General features: G+C 43.1%; 1 protein-coding gene across 1 annotated transcript; it reads right to left on the bottom strand.

Moving 5' to 3' along the window:
* Positions 1-1330: 1330 nt before the first annotated feature.
* On the bottom strand, positions 1331-21641 carry Psmd12 (proteasome 26S subunit, non-ATPase 12). The gene is made up of 11 exons (XM_090349898.1): positions 21452-21641; positions 16256-16315; positions 16041-16169; positions 13104-13211; positions 9084-9188; positions 7669-7818; positions 7444-7578; positions 5921-6033; positions 4233-4407; positions 3242-3319; positions 1331-1603 (listed from the first exon to the last, which is right to left on the bottom strand). The coding sequence occupies exons 1-11, from the start codon at positions 21557-21559 to the stop codon at positions 1394-1396; spliced, it is 1371 nt and encodes a 456-aa protein (XP_090206024.1). The 5' UTR covers positions 21560-21641; the 3' UTR covers positions 1331-1393.
* Between the last annotated feature and the right edge of the window lie 5157 nt (positions 21642-26798).

The raw sequence follows: 26798 nt of genomic DNA on the forward strand, positions 1-26798 counted from the left end.
CATGGCTTGGATTTTTTTTTTTTCTTGCCAGTCCTGGGCTTGAACTTAGGGCCTGAGCACTATCTTTGGGCTTTCTCAAGGATAGAGCTCTACCACTTGAGCTACAGCACCACATCCGTGAGGTACTAAGGGATTGAACCTGGGTCTTTATGCAGGTTAGACAAGCAGTCTACCACTAGGCCAAACTCTTGGCCCCTGTTTTGTGTTTTTTTTCTTTTTAAGAGGACCCTCACTTAATTTGTGTGTGTGTGTGTGTGTGTGTTTATCATGGGGCTTGAACTTGGCCTGGGTGCTGTCCCTGTGCTCTTCTGCCTCTTGAGCCAGCGCCATTTCCGTTTTTTCTTTTTCTCCTGGTTAATTGGAGATGAGTCTGCTGTGCCTGTGCTGGCTTTGAATCAAGATCCGCCCCCTGAGTGGCTAGGATTACAGGTATCAGCCACCAGCGCCCAGCTCACTTAAATACCTTTTAAGTTACTTTCTAACTTTTTTTCGTATTTTAATTTGCTCTGAAATACAAAAGCTCCCAATATTTTCTCATACTAACTGACCCCCACATATTATATAATAAAACTATTCTAATTCTGTAAAAAAGATTAAATCTATGCCATTTACTATGAAGATGGTCTTGTTGTTTTTTGTCATTTTTAAGTATTAAAAATAAGATTACCCAGCACTGTACAATAGATATAGGCACATAATTTAGAAAACTAACAATTTAATTAGACTTTATAAGTAAAACTGACAGAGAAGCCTTATGCCAGATACAGTAACACACCGGCAACCCTGACTTATGAGGCCGAAATGGGAAGATCAACATAGATCTTATCTCTAAAAGTGGAAGAAAAATATTAAGACCCAATGTCGGGTGAAGTCAGGGTAAAAGAAACCCAACTACTGGGCTAGAAAAGTTTTTTGTTGTTGTTTTAATTTTTTAAAAAAATCTTTATCCTACCAAAATGCTCCATGTAGAGACATTGCCACAACATAAAGATATCAATCACAATTGCACCCAACATCCTGTGTGTCTGGAGTCAAGAAGGTTTCCAGCATCATTTACTCCATCACCCCACCCCAAGGAGCAGCAGCACACTCCTGTATGGTTTCATGATCACACAAGAACAAGTGAGCACAGGAGGTTTTCAAACAACTCAAGTTGACACATGTTCTTACATATTTGGACAATAAGAATGTGTGTCATAAAATGGTTTTATACCAACTGAACTCAGGGTTAACATCGAGGCCAAGTGCTGAGGGAAAACCAGCCTCAGGCCTGCTTGCAACTAACATTAATGTAGACAGAAAAACCACATGTACACCAGGATAACAAGTCTTTTTTTTTTTTTTGTCTTTTTTTAATCACTTCCAATTTTATCTTTTGTAAAAGCACCAGACCTTACTGTAAATTATGAATCATCTCCTCTTTCGCTATGAGGTGTGTGGTCTTGTTGACCAGAGACATGAGCGAGTTCAGTTTCTGAGACCAGTCATTTAATAAGTTATTTGGATCCTTGGGTCTCTGGAAGTTGATGATTCCTGCCAGCCTGTCTACCTTAGCAAAGATGGTCTTGTTCACAACTAGATTCGAGAGGAAAGCCTCTGACTCCTGCAAGACAAACAGAAGTTGGCTTAAGTCCACATTACCACAGATGATAAATAAAATGTGAGGAAGCGGGGGCCGGGAGTTTGGCCTAGTGGTAGAGTGCTTGCCTAGCATGCACAAAGACCCGGGTTCGATTCCTCCGTACCACATACATAGAAAAAAGCCGGAAGTGGTGCTGAGGCTCAAGTGGTAGAGCTCTAGCCTTGAGAAAGTCCAAGGACAGTGCTCAGACCCTGAGTTCAAGCCCAGGACTGGCAAAAAAAAAAAAAAATGTGAGGAAGCGTTTTCTAAATTCTTCAACCAAAAATTACACCAGCTGATGGGCCAGGAGTTTGACATAGTGCTTGTGCTTGCCTAGCATGCATGAAGACCCAGGTTTAATTCCTTGGTACCACATACATAGAAAAAACTGGAAATGGGGCTGTGACTCAAGTGGTAGAGCTCTAGCCTTGAGAATGCCCAAGGACAGCACTCAGGCCCTGAGTTCAAGGCCCAGGACTAGAAAAAAAAAATTTTAACAGCAAGTGCAGAGCAGTCACACGAATGCACGCACTGTAAGGTACTTCTTTATTCTAGTCCAAGGAGGATTACACTGTGTTGTCCCTAGTTCAGGCCTGGGAGAAGAGCATGTTGACATCCTTGCCTTTCTGGTGCCTCTTAAAAGGCCCTATGCATAGGAGCAGCTGCCTGATTGCCAGCAAGGCTGCTGAGAACACATGCTCTGCCCCAGACCAGGCAACCCTTGAGAAGACCAGGACTTTGTGTCCATGACCTTAATTGAGAACGAAGCTGCCACCAAGGACCAAGCTTCCAGCTATGATGTTCCTTCTGTGTCATCCGTCTTATGCTATGTACAATGTACATAGCTATGTACATGCTATGTACAATGCTCCAGCAAGTCTGTGGCTGTGCCAGGGGTAACACAGCCAAGCCTCCTCACATTTCACTCTCGCACTAATTCTTCTGGAAACCCAAGTGTATTTATTATGCACTGCAATGTAAAACTAATAGTTAATGTTTTAAGAATTTATCATTTCTGGATGGGGAGGACTAGAAATTGAGCCTAGATTCCCAAACTCCTAAGGTTTAAGTGGCATAAAAGATACTGGGATCTGGGAGTGTGGCCTAGTGGTAGGTACTTGCCTAGCATGCATGGAGCCCTGGGTTCAATTCCTCCATACCACATATATAGAAAAAGCTGGAAGTGGTGCTATGGCTCAAGTGGTAGACCCACTAGACTCAAGAAAGCTCAAGGACAGTGCCCAGGCCCTGAGTTCAAGCCCCAGGACTGGAAAAAAAAAAGATTAAAACTCTTTAGGGTATTTTTTTGGTACTCAAGATAGCTAGGGAAGCTTTCTATCACATAAAACAATGGGTGATAGTGTTGTAGAGAACACCTATAATCTCAGTACTCTAAAATTGAGGCAGGAAGATCTCCAATTTGAGGCCCTCCTAGGATTATATATAGATCTATATATATCCTAGGATATATATAGATCTATATATATCCTTTCTCAAATAAATACATAACTAGTGATAAAATAAAACAAGTGTTTTCAGTCAGTACTTATACACATTTCTGACATTTGAGATAGATGAACAGTGGCAAACCCCTCCCACCCAGTGACACTGACTACTTACATCCACAGACAGATCCAGCAGCTGCGCCATCCTCTTCATTGTTATCCGGGTATAGTACTTGGCCATTATTCTAATATTCTGAGGAGAGACAGAGGGCAGGGGACACCAGAACAGCTGTCAGGTAACTTTGCAGCCATCTGTTTCACATTCAAGTACATCTACTCACAGCATCAAACTAACAGCTTTTATGTGTCTTTGGCCCACCACTGGAAGAAAGCTGATTCAAAACCGCAAAAGCAACACCTCAACATGGGGATAGTTTCTAGAATCATTTGTAAATTTATATTTTATACAAATTTTAAAATATATAGTAAAAAAATAACTATAGTTCTTGCTAATCCAATAATCAAAGTTAAACTTTTCTAATTATGAGACAAATATTCAAAAGGCTAAAACTCAAAAGAAAAAAAGCATAACCAGTTCCAGCTTCTAGGAAACTGAAATGGGAGGATTGCTTTGCTTTGGTCCAGGAGTTCAAGACCAGCCTAGGCAACATAAGGGAATCTTTTCTTAAGATAAAAACAAAAGAGAAATAAACAAAACATCATACAAGGGCTGATAATGTGGTGTAGTGGTAGAGTCTAGCATATATGAAAAGCCCTGGGTTCAATTTCTCAATACCACATAAACAGAAAAAGCCAGAGATGGTGCTGTGGCTCAAGTGGTAGAGTGCTAACCTTGAGCAAAAGAACATCAGGGGCAGTCCTGAGTTCAAGCCCCAAGACTGGCCAAAAAGAATACATTTCTATGGGCTAGGAATGTGGCTTAGTGGTAGAATGCTTGCCTAGCATGCATGAAGACCTGGGTTCGATTCCTCAGTACTACATAAACAGAAAAGGCCAGAAGTAGGATTGTGGCTTAAGAGGCAGAGTGCTAGCCTTGAGCAAAAGCAGCTCAACGACAGTGTCCTAGCCCTGAGTTTAAGTCCCAGGACTGGCAAAAAAAAAAAAAAAAAGATTACAACTAGCAGTCTATCATGCCAGATTCTTACATGTTCAACAACTCTGTTCTTCAAGTCTTTCCACCTTTTTTCACCTTCCTCCGTAGAAGCAAACACATCGGTGGCAGGACTCTCCAGTGAGCCTTTCCTTAGCTCCATCCCATAGTCCTCCACAAGTGTGGACCAGCGCATCAGCTCCATAGTGGTGAAAAGCTTTAAAAGATCCCTGTAAACCATATAGTTTAATACTAGAAGTCTATAAGAACTATCACCGAATGCAGGGTTAACATCTCAAAGATAAAAATCTTAAATCTGAAATGTTCCCAAATCTGAAACTTTTGGTGTGCCAGTGTGAGCCATGAGTAGACAGTTGTATACCTGACTGCAAGTACTGGCAAACAGTTGAGATGAGTTGAGATTGTGTGCAAGAGACACCAGTGAAGGAAGCCAAGAAACTTAGAACTAGGCAGGTGGTGCAACAGCAATGATGGCTCAGGTACAGCAGCCAGTTTCACCAACGTTATAAACATCAAAGCCTTGTGCCTGAGGTGCACACGACTTACACTCGGGTTCCATCCCCAAGAGATCACATTATATATAGGTAAAAGATCTCAAGTCTGAGCAAATCACAACTAGAAATCCTTGTGGGGTCCAGCACCTCAGCTAAGGGACAAATAGACTGTGGAATGGCAGATTTCAAAGCAGATAGGCTGTTTATGTACTTTGGTAGAACAAGACAGATTCCATTCTGGCTTCTAATGGGCTTTCCCACCATCTCCATACACCGTGAGTGAATTCTCCTGCTTAAAAAGCTACACATAACTGTTCAGATACTAATGAAACAGATTAGAAAAACAACTCTTAAAAATAGAAGCTCAGCCGGCCGTGGTAGCACATACTGGTAATCAAAGAGGCAGGAGGATCACAAGTTTGATCCTGGACTACACATTAAAAAAAATAGAAGCTCACAGGGAGGGGAGTTTGGCCTAGTGGTAGAATGCTAGCCTAGCATGCATGAAAACCCTGGTTTGATTCCTCAATACCACATACATAGAAAAGCCGGAAGTAGTGCTATGGCTCAAGTAGGAGAGCACTAGGCGTAACGAAAAAGCGAAAGGACAGTGCTCAGTATCTGAGTTCAAGGCCCAAGATTCACCCCCCTCCCTCCCCAAAAAGAAGCTCAGGCCAGGTGTGGTAGCTCCTACCTGTAAACCTAGGTACTCAGGAGGCTAAGATCTGAGGATCATGGTTCAAAGCCAGCCTAGGCTCTAAAGTCTGTGAGACTCTCCAATTAACCACCAGAAAACCAAAAGTGGCACTGTGGCTCAAGTGGTAGAGCAATAGCCTTGAGCTTAAGAGCTCAGGGACAGCGCTCAGGCCCAGAGTTCAAGCCCCTGACCAACAAAATATAAAAAATAAAAATAAATAGAAGCTCAGAAGTGGCACTGAGGCTCAGGTGGTAGAGCAATAGAATTGAGCTGAAGAGCTTGTGGACAGCTTTTTAGGAAGCATGTCTACCAAATAACAAAATCCCAAACTATTACTGATACGGCTTTATAAATGGTTAATCAAAAGCTCCTAAATGGGCCTTGACACAAAATATGTATTTGATGTATGGTTTACAATAAAGTACATATAATGTCATTTTTAAACACATCTCACCACTTTCTTTATAGTTTTCCACAATCTTCTTAGGATGGTACTGCTTCTGAGACACGAGCTAATGCATGTGCACTTACTTGTATTTGGGAATTTCTTCCAACTTCTTGTCACTGCTGATCCGGTGAACCAAATCTGACTGTTCATTGTCAAAAGGAGCCAGGATGACATAGAGAACAACACTTTTCAGAGCCTAAAGAAGGCATATAACACTGTTTGAGTGTATTTCAAACATAAGGAAACTTGGACTAGAACTGGAAAGTTGTGGAATGGATACATAGATTATCTTAATTTTGTATTATAATCTTAGCGGGGGGGGGGGGAATCTTACCAGGCTGTCCTTTACATATTCAGTTTTCATAAAACAATAAATAGCTTAAACTACTACCAGATGATTTTCTTTTTTTTCCCCTCAGATCCTGGGGATTAAACTCTGGGTCTGGGTGTTGTCCTACAGCTTCCTTTGCTTAAGGCTAATGTTCTACCACTTGGCCACAGTGCCACTTCCAGCTTTTTTTTTCTTTTTGTGGATCATGGGGCTTGAACTTGGTTGGCCTGAGCGCTGTCCTTGAGCTCTTCAGCTCAAAGCTACTGACCTAACCACTCAAGCCAAGCCCCAAGCCAGGTCCTTTTGTACCTGGGCTGGCTTTGAGCCTTGATCCTCAGATCTCAGCCTCCTGAGTATCTAGGATTACAGGTGTGAGCCATCACGCCCTGCTCACTTCCAGCTTTTTTTTAAAATAATTTTTTATTGTGATTAATAGAAGGATTACATTATATTCACCAGATAGAAGGTGCATAATTTCACAAACATTGATACCCTTTCTCATGACATGGTCCCCATTTCCCTCCCACCCTCCCCCTGCTTATCTTGATTTCCCCCCTTCCCTATCCAATTTCAAATAACCAATTAATCACACATAAAATATATCAGATAAGGTGAAATATTGTAACAATATGAGATAACCAAGGGATGGCAAAAAAGATGAGAGATAACATAGTACATTAAGGACAACAGTCACTCATATGGCTTTTGTTTCCTTATCCTGACTCCAGCTTTTTTTGAGTAGTATATTGGAGACAAGAGTCTCACTGACTTTCCTGCCTGGGCTGGCTTTGAACTACAATATCTCCAGTTCTCAGTCTAAGTAGCTAGGATTACAGGCATGAGCCACTGGCGCCTGGCTCCAGCTAACATTTTAAAAATATTTCTTAGTTCTTGCTAACATAATTATCAGCATAATTATGTAACAAGTTAAGTACAACAAAAATTTTTTTTCTCTTGATACATGGTCCTGCACTGTAGCACAAGCAGATACCCAACCAAGTGCTTGGATTACAGGTGTGCAGCACTGTGTCTGTATGTCTCCAAGACCGTTAGGTGATACTGAATCTTATCTGAACCTGTGTTAGTGGTTGACCTGGTGTACAGGGTACACAGGAAGCCTCCATTCATAATGAAAAGAACTGCCCAGGCAGTATGGCACACAAGGCCCATTGAAAATACCCACAATACAAAGAGATAACTAGTACAATGTTGAGGAGATACCAGCAAGCAAACCCGCAGTCCCACAAGGCTGTGTGCTAGTTAGAGCACCCTCACCTGCTGCCACTTCTCACTTTCTGCCTGTATGCATGGAGTGTCATAGATGGCTCTGTAGTGCTTACAAATAGACAGGTAAGATCCTTCATGCTGGTCCAACTGAATCATTAGGTTATAGTATTTCAACTTCAAGTTCTGAAAAAAGTTGACAAGGTAAAATTAAGTTTAGGGGTTTTATTCAAATGCTTTCAAATTAAATATGTAGATATGTAAAGAAATGCTCACCTCTGTATTCTCTTCCTGGAAAAACTTGGTATTAATTTTCTTACTGATGATTTGTGTGCGAATGTAATCCTTCACAGCCAGGCAGAGTCTCATCTGCTCTAAAATAAACTCCACTCGCTCTTTTTTTTCCATTGAGCCATAAGTTTCCACCTAACAGAGTAATTCCCAAAGAAGTTAATACTAGTATGAACTGTAATGAACTTATGAACATATTAAAACAATCCCTAGATAAAAAATTCTATTTTTCTTTTTCCCCAGTACTATGATTTAAACATGGGACTGGCTGCTTACAGGGCTTGTGCTCTACCACTTAAGCTAAGCTACCAACCTCCAGCCCTCCTGGTGAAAGAGAAGAGTCTTCATTCAGCTGGGTGCTGCTCATGTCTGTAATCTTAGCTACTTAGGAAGCTGAGATCTGACAATCATGGTTCAAAGAGCCTTAACTCCAATTAAATGCCATAAAAGCCAGAAGAGGAGCTGTGTCTCAAGTGGCAGAGCACTAGCCTTCAACACGAAAGCTCAAGGATAACACCTAGGCCCTGGTTCAAGGCCCAGGACCAACAACAAAAAGAAGTCTTCATTCAGGGGCCAGGAGTTTGGACTAGGTACATGTAGAGTGCTTGCCTAGCATGCACAAAGACCTAGATTCGATTTCTTGGTATCATATACACAGAAAAAGCGAGAAGTGGTGCTGTGGCTCAAGTGGTAGAGCTCTAACCTTGAGAAACCCCATGGACAGTGCTCTGGCCCTGGTTCAAGCCCCAGGACTGGCAAAAAAAAAAAAAAAAAAAAAAAAAAAAGTCGGATACAGTGGCTCACACCTGTAATTCTAGCTACTCAGGAGGCTGAGATCTGAGGATAGAAGTTCAAACCCAGCCCAGGCACTAAAGAACGTGTGACTCTTATTTCTAATTAACCACTAGAAAACGGGAAGTAGGGCTGAGGCTCAAGGGGTAGGGCAGTAGAGCTCAAGGACAACACCAGACCCAGAGTTTAAGCCTCATGACCAACAGAAAAAGAAAAAAAGCAATTTGCCAGTGAATAGTCACTAAAATGAAGTTAATAATGAATAACATGAATTAGCTACTTAAACTCTACAGAGAACCCAAATCTTCAAGTAATGGCTCTCAATTAAGGAAAATCATCGGGACTGAAGTCAGGGTCTCATATAGCTAAATGAGCTATACTCCCAATCCAATTCACCTTGTTGACCTAACTTGGCTTCAATAATTTTTTAGCAATTAAACTTAAGACAGTAATGACATCATTTCCAGAGGGCTGAATAACCCTGTCACACACATTCCCACCCTTGGTGGTTTACCAAAAGGTGATAATGCATGATAATACATGATATCCACAAGAAGTATGGCTGACTCAACCCAAAACTGACCAGCCGCAACACATCAATGCCTTACCTGTAATTCTTGTAAAATGGAGGCTGCCTCCTTCACGTCTCCATTTTGTTCTTTTATCGTTGCTAAGGTTTTGGTCAGTCGTGCACGCTCAATCTCAACATAAATCTACAAAGAAGGAAAAATTTCTATTATCAAAAAAAGGTAGAATGGAACCATGAGGGAATTACATGCCTGAGTCCTCATCCTGCACTGCAATCAGGTTCCACAAGCCCACAAGCCCAGCTGAGAGGTCACACACACAGCAAAACTGAAAAGGTCTGTGGGAGGTAACATTTCTTAGCCTTGCTTTCACAACCTAAATACAAAATTCCTTGTTTAACAAAGGGACGCCCAAGATATAAAAATAAATTACACAAGAAATGGTAAATGACTTTAAAATAATTATTTAAAAAATGGCAGGGCTGGAAATGTGGGTTAGTGGTAGAGTGCTTGCCTAGCATGCACGAAGCCCTAGATTTGATTCCTTAGTACCATATAAACAAAAAAAAGCCAAAAGTGGTGCTATGGCTCAAGTGGTAGAGTGCTGGCCTGAGGAAAAGAAGCTTAGGGACAGTGCCTAGGCCCTGAGTTCAAGCCCTGGGGCTGTCAAAAGATAGACAGATAGACCGACAGATAGCTGGACAGATGGATGGATTGATGGGTGGATAGATAGATGGATAGATGACACTTTACAGAGAGTACATGCAATTCAGTATCTGCAATTCAAATGCTCTGAATCACTTTTTTCTGTGCCAGTCTTGAGGTGTGAACTCAGGGCTCGGTGCTGGCAAAAGGAAAAAAAAATGTGGAGCCTTGTGTAATGGAACACAACTATAATCCCAGCAACTCAGAAAGCTAAGGTAGTAGAGTTTGAAGAAAGCATGGGTTTCACAGTGAGTTCCAGGCCATTCTGTATTATAAACTGAGGCCTTGTCTACAAACATACCTACAACTAAAAAAATAAAAAATAAATTCTTGCTAATCAAAAAGTTGCTAGCATTTATAATTTCCAAGAAATTAAGACATTAAAAATAACACTTTGAACCTAAGAGCACAGGAGATGAGTCTTCACTCTCTGAAGCAACAGTTTTCCCCTCTCTTCCCAAATCTTACTTTCCAATTATATCAAACTCCCCCAAGTTTCCTAAACATATCATGGCTTTCTTAGCTAGCTGTCTTTGTACATGATTTCCCTCCTACTGAAAACACCTTCTTCCCCCGAACCCTCTTCTGTTGTGCCTGTCTTAAGGCTTGAACTTAGGGCCTGGGCACTGTCCTTGGGCTTTCTCAAGGCTAACACTCTATCACTTGAATAATAGTACTACTTACTGTTTTTTCTGTGTATGTGGTACTAAGGAATCAAACCCAGGGCTTCCTGCATGCTAGGCAAGCACTGCACTAGTAGGCCACACTCCTAGCCCCATCCCACTCTTTTTTTTTTTTTGCCAGTCCTAGGGCTTGGACTCAGGGCCTGAGCACCATCCTCAAGGCTAGCACTCTGCCACTGGAGCCACAGCACCATTTCTGGCTTTTTCTAATGTATGTAGTACTGAGGAATGGAACCCAGGTCTTTGTGTACGCTAGGCAAGCAAACACTGTATTACTAGGCCAAACTCCCGGCCCCATACTCCTTTTTTTTATCTCGTTAAAAAATATATAACCTGAGCCAGGCAAGGTAGCTCTATGACTGACCCAAAAGAAAAAAAGGGTGTCTGTGTGTAAAACCCATTGAGCCAGGAGTGTGGCAGAGTGCTAGCCTTGACCAAAAACAAAAGTGTCCAAGGACAGTACCCAGTCCCTGAGTTCAAGCCCCAGGACTGGCAAAAATAAATACATACCTACATACATACATACATATACATACATACATATATATTTATATATATATACACACACACATATATATATACATTATCTCACAAGGTTGAGACTGGCCTGGGCCTCAGAAAGATCCTATCTCAACCCCTCTACCTCAAGGAAATATTGAGATAAGATCACTAATTCTTTTTTCTTTTTTAATATAATTGTACTGTTATTATTCAGATGTTGTACAGAAGGGTTACCATTTCATGGAAAGACTTAGAAAAAAAATCATATTAAGTGAAGTAAGCCAGACTCAAAGGAACATAGGCTCAATGGTTTCCCTCATTTGTCATAATTAGTAGAAACCTTGGACTCTCCTAGCAGAGGTTTACAATAGGGCAAAACCTAGATACATAAGGCCATATAGGATGAGGCTAAATGAAAGGACCTCCAGAATATAGAACAAGAGCCATGTGTGATTGCTGTCCCTAATGTACTATGTTATTTCTCATCTCTTTTGCTGTCCCTTGGTTATTCTCATATTGTTTCAGTATCTTACCTTGCTTTCTCCCAAGACCACTTATTCTTTTTTTTTTTTTTTTTATTTTTTTTTTTTGCCAGTCATGGGGCTTGAACTCAGGACTTAGGCACTGTCTTTGGATACTTTTTGCTCAAAACTAGCACTCTACCATGAGCTATAGTTCCAACTCTGAGTAAGTGGTACTGAGGAATCGAACCCAGGGCTTCATGAATGGTAGGCAAGCACTCTACCACTAGGCTCCGCTCCTGGCCCCTGAAGACCACTTATTCTTGTTTTTGTTTGTCTTGTTTTGTTTTGACAGTCATGGCTTAAACTCAGGGTCTGAGCACTGTTCTTGGAATTTCTCAAGGCTAGAGCTCTACCACTTGAGCTTTAGCACAACTTCCAGCTTTTTTCTATGTATGTGGTTCCGAGGAATCGAACTTGGGCCTCCGTGCATGCTAGGCAAGCACTCTACCACTAGGCCAAACTCCCGGCCCCTTTGAACACTTTTTGATCAAGGTTAGGTAGCCCTCTGCCACTTGAGCCACAGTACCCCTTCTGGCTTTTTCTGAGTATGTGGCACCAAAGAATTGAACCTAAGGCTTCATGCATGCTAGGCAAGCACTAAGCTACACTCCCAGCCCAAGACCACTTATTCTTTAAAAAAACAAACAAACAAACAAACTGGAGCTGGAGACCAGTGGCTCATGCCTGTGATACTAACTACGCAGGAAGCTGGGATCTGATGATCGAGGTTCAAAGCCAGCCCCGGCACTGAACTCAGTGAGACTCTTATCTTCGATTAATCACCAGAAAACCAGAAGTGGCACTGTGGCTCAAAGTGGTAGAGTGCTAGCCTTGAACTAAAGAGCTCAGGGACAGCACCTAGGCCTAGAGTTCAAGTCCCAGGGCTTACCAAAAACAAAACTGGATTACAGCAAGAGATGCTATTTAAATTTGTTAATGTGCTTATGGGAAGGAAAACACTAAAAAGGGTCTGTATAAAGAATAATGGTTGAATAAAGGTGATGGCATCTGTGTCTTTTTTTTTTTTTCTTCCTTCTTTTTTTTTTTTTTTTTTTTTTGCCAGTCCTGGGCTTGAGCTCAGAGCCTGAGCACTGTCCTTGGACTTTCTCAAGGCTAGAGCTCTACCACTTGAGCCTCAGCACCACTTCCAGCTTTTTTCTATGTATGTGGTACCAAGGAATCGAACCCGGGTCTTCATGCATGCTAGGCAAGCACTTTAACCACTAGGCCAAACTCCCGGCCCTCTTCCTTCTTTTTCTTATTGGTTGTGAGGCTTGAACTCAGCCTGGACACTTTGAGCCACAGTGCCACTTCCAGTTTTTGAGTGGTTAATTGGCGATAAAGAGCCTCACAGGGACTGTTCTGCCTGAACTGGCTTTGAACTGCAATCCTCAGACCTCAGCCTCATGAGTAGCTAGGTTTACAGGAGTGAGCCACTAGGAACCTGGCTTTCTTTTTATGACAGTCCTGGGGCTTGAACAGGGCCTGGGCAGGAACCTCAAGCTTCTTTTGCTCAAAATTAGCCCTGTACTAGGTGCTTTGGGTAGGTAGGATTACAGGCGTGAGCCACTAGCACCTCACTGTCTTTTTTCTTGAAATGCATACAGACAAACATATAAAATGCCCTAAGTGTTGTAAATACAGATGTGAGCACTGACCACTGTGACTTATGCTGACAGGACACTTACCTTTCCCTCAGTGACCATCCTCAGAGTATCAATTAATCGAAGTTTGACTGGAAGGTCTGTGATCTCCTCCACATAGGTACAGCACTGTTGAACCATTTTTGCAACAGCCTAAAATATTAAAAACCTTCTTAAGTGAAATCTATTTCTCATTTGAGGGAAACAATGTATTCTACTGACAGGGCTATGGTAATATTTGGTTTTCCCAACTAACTCTAGACTCTTAAATAATTGTAGCTGCCCTGTGGATGTAGTACATCCACATCTCCCTGATAGCCAAGTACTGACTATCCAGTAACTAATCAGTAATGGTTGGAAAAGCTTAGATGCCAAGAGAAGTCAGCAGAGAGGCAGAGAAGTGGCAGTGGACTAAAGGGAAAGTTAGAGGAGAGAAGATTACACAGTGTTGAAGCTGGACCAGCAGACCCTGGGCAGGGGATAGATAAAGAGTCAGTGATGGCCAGGAGTTTGGTGTTTATCTAGTATGCATGAAGCTCTGGGTTCAATTCTTCAGTACCACATACACGAGGGGGAGGGGATGGGGAGAAGAGCTCAAGGCCCTGAGTTCCAACACTACCTGGGGTTCTTTCATTTAGGGCTGGGAGCATTAGCCTAGTGGTAGAGTGCTCACCTAGCATGCACAAAGCCCTGGGTTCAATTCCTCTGTACCATATACACAGAAAAAGCCTGAAGTGGCGCTGAGGCTCCAGTGGCAGAGTGCTAGCCTTAAGCAAAAAGTGCCCAAAAGGGGCTTGGAGTCTGGGCTAGTGGTAGAGTATTTGCCTAGCATGCATGTGACCGGGGTTCAATTCCCTGGTATCACATACACAGAAAAAGCCGGGAGTGGTGCTGTGGCTCAAGTGGTAAAGCACTAGCCTTGAGATAGCCCAAGGACAGTGCTTAGGCTCTGAGTTCAAGTACCAGGACTGCACCCCCCCTCAAAAAAAAAATCAGTGGCAATTACACCACCTCAGTTAAATGAACCACTGAAATACACAGTCTCTTGCCCTTAGTTTCCTCAGGAAATATAAGAGGACTGGGCCTCATTTCCTCTAGTGCTAACAATCCATGGTCTAGCTAACAGTAATATCTTCTTCTTGTTGGTGGTCACAGGGCTTGAACTCAAGGCCTGGGTGCTATCCCTGGCTTTTGTGCTCAAGGCTAGCACTCTTACCATTTTGAGCCATAGCACCACTTTGGTTTTCTGGTGGTTAACTGGAGATAACAATCTCAGACTTTCCAGCTTGGGCTGGCTCTGAACCACACTCCTCAAATCTCAGCCTCCTGAGTAGTTAGGATTACAGGTGTAAGCCACCAGTGCCTGGTAAGAGTAATCTTTTGTATAGATTTTTTTCAAATATTTGCCAAGTAACCTTGGACTTTGTGGAGTACCCAGTCTCTGTGGCATGTAAGTAACTCGGTCACTGTAACTTAAAGGCTGACAGAAAAATTACATACACAAATGTATGGGCTATGTTCTAGCTTATTTATAAAAATAGGTAGCCCATCATTTGCAAAACCCTAGTCTAGATTTTAAGTAGCAAATCATAATTACTGGTAATAAATTGGTCCTTGAGTCATCATGAAAGTATTAAATCACATTAAATATAATTTAAGCTAGCCAAATATATAAATAACACATTAAATATAATTTTAGCCAAGAATGTGAATAGCGCGTTAACTATAACCTAGGACTGGGATGTAGCTCAGTGGCAAAGTGCTTGCCTAGCAAGTACAATGTCCTGGGTTCAATCCCCAGTACCAAAATAGAAAAGACAAAAAAGGTACAATTTAACCTAACCTAGCCAAAAATACAAATAGCATGTTGGAAAGATTTTCATAAAAAACATTTATGTTCAAGTAGTCCAAGTTACCTTCAGCTCAAAAAGCTAAAGGTTTTGTTTGCTTTGTTTCCTCTGCAGATGGTGTCTCACCATGTTCCCCAGGCTAGCCTCGAATCAGTTCTCTGGCCTCACTTCCAGAGCAGATGGAAGGTACACACCAGTGCCCTGTTCACATTTTTCATTGTAAAACATAATGCTTTTACAAGTGCAATGCTTCGGGAGACCCAATCTTTTATGAAACATACAAGTTCTCTAAGTAACATATAATAATGGTTTCTAGAAGAGCACCCAATGGTGATAATTCTAAAAGCTGTGTGTAAAGTGTATTTTTAGGAAAGAGGTATCAGTGCTTTTTTGTGTGCAAGACTCCATTCCCACCCCAGCAATGAATGACAGGATCCTCAGTTAAAGATGAATTAATTAACAGAGTTAGCGAATATATTTATCAGCTTGAAGACTGTAACACAACCACTTAAGATTGAAACAAGAGGGGCCAGGAGTTTGGCCTAGTGGTAGAGTGCTTTCCTAGCACATCCAAAGCCTGGAGTTTGACTCTTCTGTAGTAAGTACAGAGAAAAAGCCAGAAGTGGTGCTATGTCTCAAATGACATAACACTAGCCGTGAGAAAGCCCAAGGACAGTGCTCAGGCCCTGAGTTTAAGCCCCAGGATTAGCGAAAAAGAAAAAAAGAAATAAGAGGGCCAGGAGGGTGGGGAGTATGGCTTAGTGGTAGATTGCTTGCCTAGCATGCAAAAAGCTCTGGGTTCAATTCCTTGCTACCACATTCACAGAAAAAGTTGAAAGGATAGAGTGCTAGCCTTGAGAAAGCTCAAGGACAGTGCCCAGGCCCTGAGTTCAAGCCCACGACTGGTAAAAAGAATGAAATAAGAGACAATAGGGGAACAGAACAAAGCTGTGCCGACACTTAAGAGAAATAAAGAAATGTCAACAGTTGTATCACTAGGAAAAATCTAAATAGATTTAAAAACATCCTGTATATTCTGTAATAATGATTTAACATGTTTAAAACAGTCACAGAATTAGTTTTCCAAGTTCTTACATAAAAGCAAATGTTTTAGAAGCAACTGTGAACTCACTTGTTTTAACTGACTCCGCCTTTTTGACAGAAGCATAATATTTTCATTAAGTAAGTCCCATTCTTTAGCTTCATAGCACATCTTCACCACAGCAACTAAGATGCGGGAGGTGGACACCATATCGGAGGCCTGCACAAGAACAGATGGTGAGAAGTAAGTGGCCCAGTGCTGAGTGAAGTCCCTGAGAATTGAAGACCTCACACTAATCTACTCACGGTGCGGGTCTGTTTTTCTAAGGACAGAAGGGTTTCAATGACTTCTTGAAGTCTTCCTTCCTAGAAAAGACAAAATTAAACAATGAAAAACACAACACCAATGCAAACCAAACAACTGACCTAAATTAAGCTGCTGAGGACAACCAAAGGCTCATTGGGACAAAGTATCTCTGTTCCTTTTCACTCATGGCAATGCTTACTTCTCCAGTGATTCCCTACAGGGCCTCAAAGTTTTCAACAGGTACAACAGTCTAAGAAAAACTTAACATAAAATGGTAATGAGTTGGGCTGGAGTGTAGCCTACTGATAAGAGTGCATGCCTCATATGCTCGAAGCCCTGGGTTTGATTCCTCAGTACCACATCCACAGAAAAAGCCAGAAGTGGCACTAGCAAAAAATGTCCAAGGGCAGTGCCCAGACCCTGAGTTTAAGCCCCAGGACTGTAAAAACAAAATGGTAATGAGTTATCAGCTAGCTAGTCTTTGTTTGGGGTTCTGATTTATTAAGTCAGACTAGTGATACCTGTTTGTCTTGTTCTTCGAAGAGACTAGCTGGGTAGTCACAGATGAACTTCACAAATAAAATAGGAGACTAAACTGTTAAATAATAAGACTGAGATCTAGAGGACTATCTGAGCAGAGAAATCTGCTACACTCCTATCTCTTAAGAACTGGAGGGAGGTACAGCTTTTGAATTAAGGATACAGGTAACTTTGAACTCCTCAAAACATTTTTGCCATATTTTCTAGGGTAATTTATAACAATAAGTTCATTGTTGGAGGGAGGGGAATGTTGCTAGGAACTGAATCTCAGGCCTCTTTCATCTAAGCATACTCTAATGCTGAGCAATAACTCCAGTTAAAACTGTGGGGGTTTTTTTGCCAGTCCTGGGTCTTAAACTCAGGGCCTAAGCAATGTCCTTGGGCTTTCTCAAGGATAGAGCTCTACACCTGAGCCACAGCACCACTTCTGGCTTTTTCTCTGTATGTGGTACTGAAGAATCAAACCCAGGTCTTCACCCATGCTAGGCAAGCACTCTACCAATAAGCCAAACTCGCAGGCCCCAAACTATGAATTTTTTATTGCTGTTTTTGGTGATTGGGATTTAACTCTGGGCTTCCACTTTGTTTGGCAGGTGCTCTATCACTTGAGCCACAACTCCAACCCTAAACTGTGTGAATGTAAGCATGTATGTGTGTATATATGTGTGCTGGTCTTGGGAGCTGCTCCTAAGCTTTTCTGCTTAAGGCTTGTTAGTGTTCTACCACTTTAGGCATGGCTACACTTCTGGCTTTTTGGCAGTTAATTGAAGTTAAGAATCTTATGGACTTTCCTGCCCAGGAAGGTTTAAAACATTGATCCTCAGATATCAGCTTCCTAAGTAGCCAGTAGTACAGGCATAGTGCTGGGCAAAATTATGTATTTTAATGTAGTACAAGATACAGACTTATAGTCACAACTTGAACTTCTTTTATCTAAGTCTGGAACATGAATTATAACATTTTCATTTTTCCTTTGCAAAGAGGACTACCAATTCTGAAAGCTCTACAGATTCATGTGTAATATGGATAAACACTTAGCCAAAGGAAAAGAATGGGCAAATCTCTAAATTCTGTAAGTTGATGATTATAAACCAAAAGGAGTCTTTCTCAAAAGACTGTTAGATTATTTAATTTCATCACCTGATTTCCCAGATTAAAAAGCCACAGGACTGGGGCCGGGAGTTTGGCCTAGTGGTTAAAGTGCTTGCCTAGCATGCACGAAGACCCAGGTTCGATTCCTTGGTACCACATATAGAAAAAAGCCGGAAGTGGTGCTGAGGCTCAAGTGGTAGAGCTCGAGCCTTGAGAAAGTCCAAGGACAGTGCTCAAGCCCTGAGCTCAAGCCCAGGACTGGCAAAAAAAAAAAAAAAAAAAAAAAAAGCCACAGGACAAAACAGTGTGAGTAACAGTTCAGCTCCAAGGGCGGATCAACAGATCCTGACCTTCAGGACTCCTACCTCCCGGTCCTGGGTTCCCTCCCCACACTGCACCTCTCATCCTAGCATCCTACTGTAAGCAATGCATTTTGGCATATTCACAACTGCTACCATCATGTAAGAAGGACTGGCAGACGACAGATGGAAAGTGGCAGTCTCAATCAGAAGCAACAGCAATACAGAATGGCAACCTGCACAAAAGGAAAGCATAGAAGAACTCTAACACCACAAACTGCAGTTCAACAGGATGCTGACCATCTCAGAAAGGTGATCCTGAGGCTAGTTCTTCTTTGAAGTCTAAGCAGTTCTTGCAACACTCAGTCTCACTGTATTCTGCAGTTAGCACAAACTATACTGTTTTGGTTTAGCTGCCTTTGTACCTCACCAAGGCATCGACTCTAGGAACAAGGACCATGCCTACACTGCTTGCCAAGGCAGCTCAATTGTACTAGTAGTTGTTGTCAGTCATGGGGCTTGAACTCAAGAGTCTGGGCACCATCTCCAAGCTTTTCTGCTCAAGGCTGGCACTTTACCACTTGAGCTACAGCTCTACTTCTGGTTTCCTAGTAGTTAATTGGAGATAAGAATCTCATGGACTTTCCTGCCTGGGCTAGCTTTGAGTCATGATCCTCAGGTCTCAGCCCCCTAAACAGTTACAATGTTAGCCAATAGTGCCCACCCACCCAGCTCAACTACCCTTTTTTTTTTTTTGCCAGCCCTGGAGCTTGAACTCAGGGCCTGGACACTGCCCTTGAGCTTTCTCAAGGCTAGTGCTCTGCCACTTGAGCCACAGTGCCATTTCCAGCTTTTTCTGGTATGGAGGAATCAAATCCCAGGGCTTCATGGGTACTAGGCAAGCACTCTACAACTATGCCCCATTCCCAGTCCTCAACTACCACTTTAAGGCAGGTAAGTATCCATGTTTTTGGCTTTTCTCTGAAAATGAGCAGCACTAACAAGGATCCACCTCCATTCCCAACTGGCAAAGACAGAGTGGAAGTAGGGATCTGCTCCGCAGGTAGAGCTCAGAGATTGATGTTCTCATTACATTTGCCTTTCTGGACAGAACACAGTGGGTGAATGCTCAAGTGGACATTCTCCTCTGTTCTAGTCCTGGCTCCACTAAATTACTAGCTATTGATCTCAGACCATGCAAGTCAATGTTTCCTAGACTCAATTTCCTTGTCAACCAAACAAGATCAGGGCCTAGGTGAAGAGCAAATAAGTTAGTGCTCAAAAATCACTTAAAGTACATAGCACAGAGAACTTAATAAATGCCAGCTATTGTTATCCACCTGACATCTGAGTTTTTCTATCCCATGTAATGGATGTTCCTTTACATTTACTGCTATAAACTCAGAAATGAATTTGCTGTTCTCCACAACTGTACTGAACCTCACAAGTACAGATATATCCACTTATTGAAGCTGACATATCTCAGCTTTTTGTAAAGCCCCATTAAGTTTTGAGAAAAAAAAAAGCATTAAAAAGGTTTCCTTCTGGGCTGGGAGTTTGGCCTAGTGGTTAAAGTGCTTGCCTAGCATGCACGAAGACCCGGGTTCGATTCCTTGGTACCACATATATACAAAAAAAAAAAAAAAAGCCGGAAGTGGTAGGTTTCCTTCTAAGAACTAAATGTGACACATCTTTTGATATTTCTTCTGCCTACGAAGTATGTACTATGCTGTAATGTACTTTTGCAGTAAGATCCCAGGGAACACTGACAAGTCTTGCAGTGAATGCAAACAGGTGAACAATAATATGTGTTGGTGGTGGAATTCCTCAAGGAATTCAAGGAGGTCTGGGTGCAATCCGTTGCACCAGGATGGATGCTGACTCTGCAAGTACCCATCCCCTTAAAGAGGCAACCTGAGTTTTGAATCCTGGATTTCAGTGATTACCATCTGTAACTGGAGCAACTAACTCTGAGCCTTAGTTTCTCTGTGTAAAAATAGAGAGAGAGTTGTTCTACTCAAGGAACCAAAATATTTTCACTAAGCTTCTATTTCACAGTGGAAGGCTGGGGTGTGACTCAGAGGTAGAGTGTGCAGGTCCTGAGTTCAAGACCTAGCACTACAAAAGAATAAGTCCAATTCCACGGAAGACAAGCAGTTGAACTATTGCTCATTACATGTCTAATTAGGTGACTGTGTGTGCACTTTTGTGCCTACTTGTCTTTCTTCCACTACTGTCCTCTTTAGGAATGGTCTTTCCCTCCTCCCAACACTAAGACCCAATTCAAACGTCAGCTTCGTGCCAGCAATGAGAAGGAACACCTGCTAGGCGCCAGTGGCTCATGTCTAGAATACTAGCTAATTCAAGAGGCTGAGATCTGAGGATTGCAGGTAAAAGCCAGTCCGGGAAGACAAATCCAAGAAACTCTTATCTACAATTAACTAGCAAAAAGCTGGATGGGGAGGTGTGGCTCAAGTGGCAGGGCTCCTGTTTTGAACGCAAAAAGCCAAACAAGAGCACAAGACCCTGGTTTCCAGCCCCAACACAGGCACAAGAGAAAAAGGAGAGAAAGGAGAGAGGAAAGAGAAGAAGTGAGAGAGAGAAGAGGGAGGAGAGAGAGGAGAAGAGTGAGGGGAGAGGGGGAAAGACTGAAAGGGAGGAGGGAGAAAACACACTTTCCATTTGGATGGCGCGCTATGATGCATGGCTGGAACTAATTCATTCCGCTCACTCTCTCCTCCAGGACAAGGGTCCTGGGTGAATGATGTGTGCACTATCATCTTCTTACTCCTCCTCTCCCAACTAAGGATCGGGCACGCTGCCTTGATTCCTAAGCGATTTCTCGACATAAGCAGACTTCGCTAAGAGCGACAGAACCAAACTCGCGGATCAAGATCGAAGGCTGGGGTGGCCTGAACCTACCTGGGAAACCTAAACGCTACAGACACCGAGGAAGAAAGAACCCCCGCTTCTAAGGGGCAAGAGAGGCGACCCCCTGTCTTGGGGAGTCAGGGAGGCTGGAAAGCATGAGCGTACTCCTGCTGCAAGGGTCTCTCGCGGGCAGACTTGGGGTCCCGCACTGCAGGAATCTTCGATAAGGTTGGGCAGGCGATGGGGGCGCCCTCGTCCGCGGACTCCCCGAGACCTAAGCGGGGCTGGGCAGGCAACGGGGGCGCCCCAGCCCGCAGGCCCTGAGGCCTAGACAGGATCTGCGCCGTGACTCAGCCCCTGGCGCCCGCCAACAGCCACCCGGCCTCCCCTCACCTTAGCGAGCTTCTCGCACTCGGGAAGGCGCTGGTCTACCGTGGCGCTATAGTCCACCTCCATCTTGACGATGCGCCCATCAGCCCGTTCGGAGCCGCCGTCCGCCATGGTCCCAGCCGGAGTATCCCCCTCAGTCTCTCAACACCTCCGCCACTACGCTTCACTCACACCGGAAGCCACCCGCGAAACCAGCGCAGGCAGTGCGTTAGGCACCCGCGCGAAGGACCTCCTCGAGGTCCCCCGAGTCTGCTACCAGTAAGGCACTGCCGCGGACAGCCCTAGAGGCGGGCCTAGGGAGGGAGGGGGCGGGGCCTCTTCGTGGAAGGCGGGGCTCGCCTCTGCTCTCTGCTGCCCATCTCCCCTCTAGTCTCTGGAAACCTCAAACTTACCTCGGCTTTGTGGTAGGAAAAGCGATTCTCGCTTAACTTTTCTTTGACCTCGGTTTTTCTCACGAAGTAAATAAGCCTTAGCGAGAATAGTTCGAAGGAGTTACCTAGTGGAAAAACCTTGGTGGCTTCATCTGTGCAGTTTCTGAGAGAAGAAAGGTTCAGAAATAGAAAAAGCAAAAACACTTTTGTTTTCGTTTTTATTCTAATCCACCGTGTTTGTAGGACAAATCATTAGACATTTGATTTATTTTTTTTTTCCAGTCCTGGGCTTGAGCTCAGGGCCTGAGCACTGTCCTTGGACTTTCTCAAGGCTAGAGCTCTACCACTTGAGCCTCAGCACCATGTGGTGAGGAATCGAACCCGGGTCTTCATGCACGCTAGGCAAGCACTTTAACCACTTGGCCAAACTCCCGGCCCCTTGATTTATTTTTGTATGACTCTTATGAGAATCGAACTATTTGAATTTCCTAAGAATGGTACAAATGTTATTATCGTTTTTATCCTCTTGGCCCTTATAAAATAACACAGGAAGCCAGGCGCTGGTGGTTCTCACCTGTAAACTTAGTTATCCAGAAGGCTGAGATCTGAGGATCCTGATTAAAAGCCAACTTGGGCAGGAAAGTCTGAGAGACTTCTCCAATTAACCAGAAAAGTTGGAAGTGGCACTGTGGCTCAAGTGGTAGAGCACTAGCCTTGAACAGAAAAAAAGCGCAAGGACAACCCAGGCCCCAGTTCAAGCCCCATCACACACACACACCCATATCTAAGACAGTTTGTCAGCCACTGGTGGCTCATGCCTATAATCCTAGCTACTCCGGAGACTGAGATCTGAGGATCATGGTTTGATGCCAGCCTAACCAGGAAAGTCTTATCTCCAGTTAACCACCAGAAAGCTCAAAGTGGTGCTGTTGCTCAAAGTGATAGAGCACTAGCCTTGAGTGAAAATGCTTAGGGATAACACCCAGGCCCTGAGTTCAAAACTCTGGACTGGCAAAGAAGGAAATAGAGCTTAAGAGCTGGGGGAATATCTCAAGTGGTGGAGCACCTTATTATTAAAAATGATTTGCGGGCCGAGAGTTTAGCCTAGTGGTAGAGTGCATGCCTAGTTGCACAAAGACCTGGGTTTGATTCCTTGGTACCACATACATAGGAAAAAGGCAGAAATCGTGTTGTGGCTCAAGTGGTACTGCTCTAGCCTTGAGAAAGTCAAGGACAGTGCTCAGGCTCTGAGTTCAAGGCCCAGGACTGGCAAAAAAAAAAAAAAATGATTTGCCTGCCAGGCAGAGTGGCTCACGCCTATAATCCTAGCTATGAGAGAGGCTGAGATCTGAGGACTGAGGTTCAAAGCCATCCCAGGCACTAAAAAGTCCATGAAACTCTTTTTTTTTTTTTTTTGCCCATCCTTGGGCTTTCTCAAGGCTAGAGCTCCACTACTTGAGTCACAGCACCATGTCCTGCTTTTTTCTATGTATGTGGCACCAAGTAATCAAGCCCTGGGTCTTAGTGAACACTAAGTAAGCACTCCATCACTAGGCAAATTCCTGGCCCAGTGGGAGACTCTTATCTCCAATTAATCACCAGAAAACTGGAAGTGTCACTGTGGCTCAAGGAATAGAGTCGTAGCTGTGTACTGGGACAGCACTCGGGCCCAAAGTTCAAGTCCCACATCCAACAATTAAAAAAATGATTTGCCTGTTTTTTAGGTACTACATTTGGTATTTTTTACTATTTAGCATTTCTGACACTTTCTGCGTACCAATGGTATGCACATCAGGCCCAAATCCTGCTGCCTGGTTGCTGCCCTAATGAAATGAACATTCCAATGGAGAAAAAGCAGAAAGTAACCATATAAATATGTGCCAGGATGGAGTGATGATAAACAGTTGAACAAGCCAAGACCAAGTAAATCAGGGGGCTCTTCTCACAGATAACCACGTGTGGGGGGGGGGAGTGGGGGCAGCAGGCCCAAGAACCCTGAAGCCAGCACAGTTGGGTGGGTGGGTGGATGGATGGAGGGAGAAACAGACCAGATCCCTCTGAGCTTTGCATACTGGAATGAATAAGGGCTGAAGTTGTAGGAGCTGAAGTTTAGGGAGGCTTGGCCATTGGAAGAGCTTTTAATCTGAATGAGGCTGGGAGGCCAGGAGGAACAGATTTGCATATGAAAATGGTCAGTTTGAGGTAGAATGCTTAATCTAGCACTCATGGGGACCTGGGTTCAATTCCCAGCCCTGCTTTATAAAACATCGGTCTGGATGCTTGGTGATGCTTGGGGCAAAATGGTGTGGAACTTGGGAATCAGATAGGTGGGGGCAGTGTAGGTAGTAACCACTGGTTGAGTCAGAAGTTACGATTGGCTGATGAACGGTTGGATGGGTAGGAAAAAGGAAGAACTGTGCTTGTGAGATTTTTGGCCCAAGTGTCTGAAATGGTGCGGATGCAACAGATCAGAGGGAGCCAGGCAGGAAGAAGCACCCCTTGCCCCAGATGCAGTGGGAGGTATCAAGGGGTGGCTCATGCCTGTAATCCTGGTGACTCAAGAGGCTAAGGTCTGAAGATACTGTGGTATGAAGCTAGCCTGGGCAGAAAAAGCTGAAAGATAGCACACAGATCCTGAGTTCAAGAAAGAAAGAGGGAAGAGAGGGAAAAAGAAAACAAAATTAAAGAAAGTAAGTAAGTGGGGGGGGGGAAGAGAGGAAGGAAGAAAGTGAAACAAAATTAAAGACAAAAGAAGGCAAGTGGATGTGTAAAAGTTTCAAGTTCAGGGACATCATTTTGGCTAGAGATTTGAAGTTTGGACTCATTACTGAATTGATAATATCTAAAGCCTTATGGAACTGTTTCTGAAATGTTACATTTGTTGTGAATTGCCTATTTAGGAGGCAATTAGGGGAATTGCTCTTTTAAACCAGTTGTGAGTCATTTTGTGGAGAAAATTATATTGTATTTTATCTTTGAGTAAATCTTGTGTTGGAATCATCTCCTGCCAAATGCAATTCTATCTTAGAGAGTCCCAGAATGATTCTTCAACTTTTATCTTTTTTTAAAAATTTTCTGATGGTGTGAAAGCAGCATCCACTCAATAGGAATCGTGCTTTGAATTCTGAATATTGATCTTTTCCTAGAATAGCAGCACATGGCTCAGTACCTCCTCTTTGCCATAGATCCCAGGTAACATGGACCATGCAGCTCAACTGTGTATCCTGGGCTGTGTTGCTATCATGTGATATGGGGTAGGTTAGGTGTGTTAAAGGATTTTTCCCCTTAAATATGGTGTTTCATTAAATAGTCGAGGATAGCTCACAATCTTTCTGCTTCTGCTTCATACTTGGCAAATGCTAGGACTACAGGCATGAGCCACCATACCCGCTCATTAACAGGCATTTTTGACGAAACACACACACACTTGAACTCAAGGACTGGGTCCTGACTTAGTTTTTTTAGCCCAAGGCTGGCACTCTACCAATTGAACCAAAGCATTATTTCTAGCTTTTTGGGGGGGGGAGTTAATTAAAGGTGAGAGTCCCATGGACCTCCCTGCTCAGACTACCTTTTACTCACAATCCTCAGATCTCAGCCTCCTGTTTAGCTAGAATTACAGATGTGAGCCAGTATTACCCCTATTTTTCAACCTACAATGCATGTACATGGACATAACTATATCATAAATTGAGGAGCATCTTTATAGCAAATGAACAAAGTCAACAAAAATTAAATTTATTCTCTCTTGTTAACAAATTGTGGCTTAAAACGATAGACATTTATGTTCTCTCAGAAAGCAGAAAGCAGGATCACTGAGGGAAATAAAGATGTGACAGGACCATGTTCCATCTCAAGGCTCTATAGGATGATGCATTCTTTGTGTCTCCCAACTGCTGGTGGCTGCCAGCATTCGTTGGCTTGTGGCAGCAGCACTCCAATCTTCTGCCTTGCTGGATACATTGTCCTCTCTTCTATGGATGTCAAGTCTCCCTCTCTCTGTTCAAACACTACTGACAATTTTTAGTGTCTATATAGATGATGTAGGATGTTCTCCTCAGGTCAAAATTCTTAATTTGATTACATCTGCAAAGATCTTTTTATCCATATGAAGTAATGTTTTTAGGAGCCAAAGACCAGAGCTTTGCATCTTTGGAAGTCTTATGTAGTATACTATAATTACTCTAATGTTTTTAAACTTTTTTTTTCTTAGTGGAACTGAGGTTTGTACTCAGAACCTGTGCTTGCTAGGTAGGGACAGTACCCAGGCTCTGAGTTCAAGCTCAGGGACCAGCAAAAGAAAAAGAAAAAAAGAAATTATGTCTCCAATGATGCTATCCAGCTATGAAATATTATTTCTGAATATGTGCAGACATCAAGTGATGATGCTAGATCAAATATATTTTGCTATAACAAACTATAAAATGAGGGGACATGATTACTTCTTCCTAAAAGACCCTTGCTTTTCAGTTTTTGGAGATAAGAGTCTCACAGGGACTTTTCTGTCTGGGTTGTCTTTGAACTACCATCCTCAGATCTCAGCCTCCTGAGTAGCTAAGATTAGATATGTAAGCCACTGGTGCCCAGTGCATTCTTTTTTTTTTTGCCAGTGGTGGGGATTGAACTCGGGGCCTGAGCACTGTCCTTGGACTTTTCTCAAGGCTAGTGCTCTACCACTTGGGCCACAGCACCACTTCCAGCTTTTCTCTACGTATGTGATACTGAGGAATTGAACCTGGGTTTTCATGCATGCTAGGCAAGCACTCTACCACTAGGCCATACTCCTTGCCCCAACATTCTATCATTTTTAAGCCACAGCTTCACTTCTGGTCTTCTGGTAGTTAGAGATAAGAGGCCCACAGACTTTCCTGCCTGGGCTGGATTTAAACCATGATCCTCAGATCTCAGCCTCCTCAATTGCTAGGATTACAGGAGGGAGGCACCAGTGCCTGGCCTCTTTTCTTTTCCTTGTTTCCCCC

This window comes from Megascapheus bottae, chromosome 17 (assembly GCF_031878675.1).
Source record: "Megascapheus bottae isolate mThoBot1 chromosome 17, mThoBot2.hap1, whole genome shotgun sequence".
NCBI lineage: Eukaryota > Metazoa > Chordata > Mammalia > Rodentia > Geomyidae > Megascapheus > Megascapheus bottae.

Coding starts and splice junctions, on each gene's coding strand:
- Psmd12 (XM_090349898.1), bottom strand. CDS start 21,559: ATGGCGGACGGCGGCTCCGAACGGGCTGATGGGCGCATCGTCAAGATG. Junction 9,189..13,103: donor GGATGGTCACTGAGGGAAAG/GTAAGTGTCCTG, acceptor CCTTCTTTGTAG/ATTTATGTTGAGATTGAGCG. Junction 1,604..3,241: donor TGCTGGATCTGTCTGTGGAT/GTAAGTAGTCAG, acceptor TTTGTCTTGCAG/GAGTCAGAGGCTTTCCTCTC.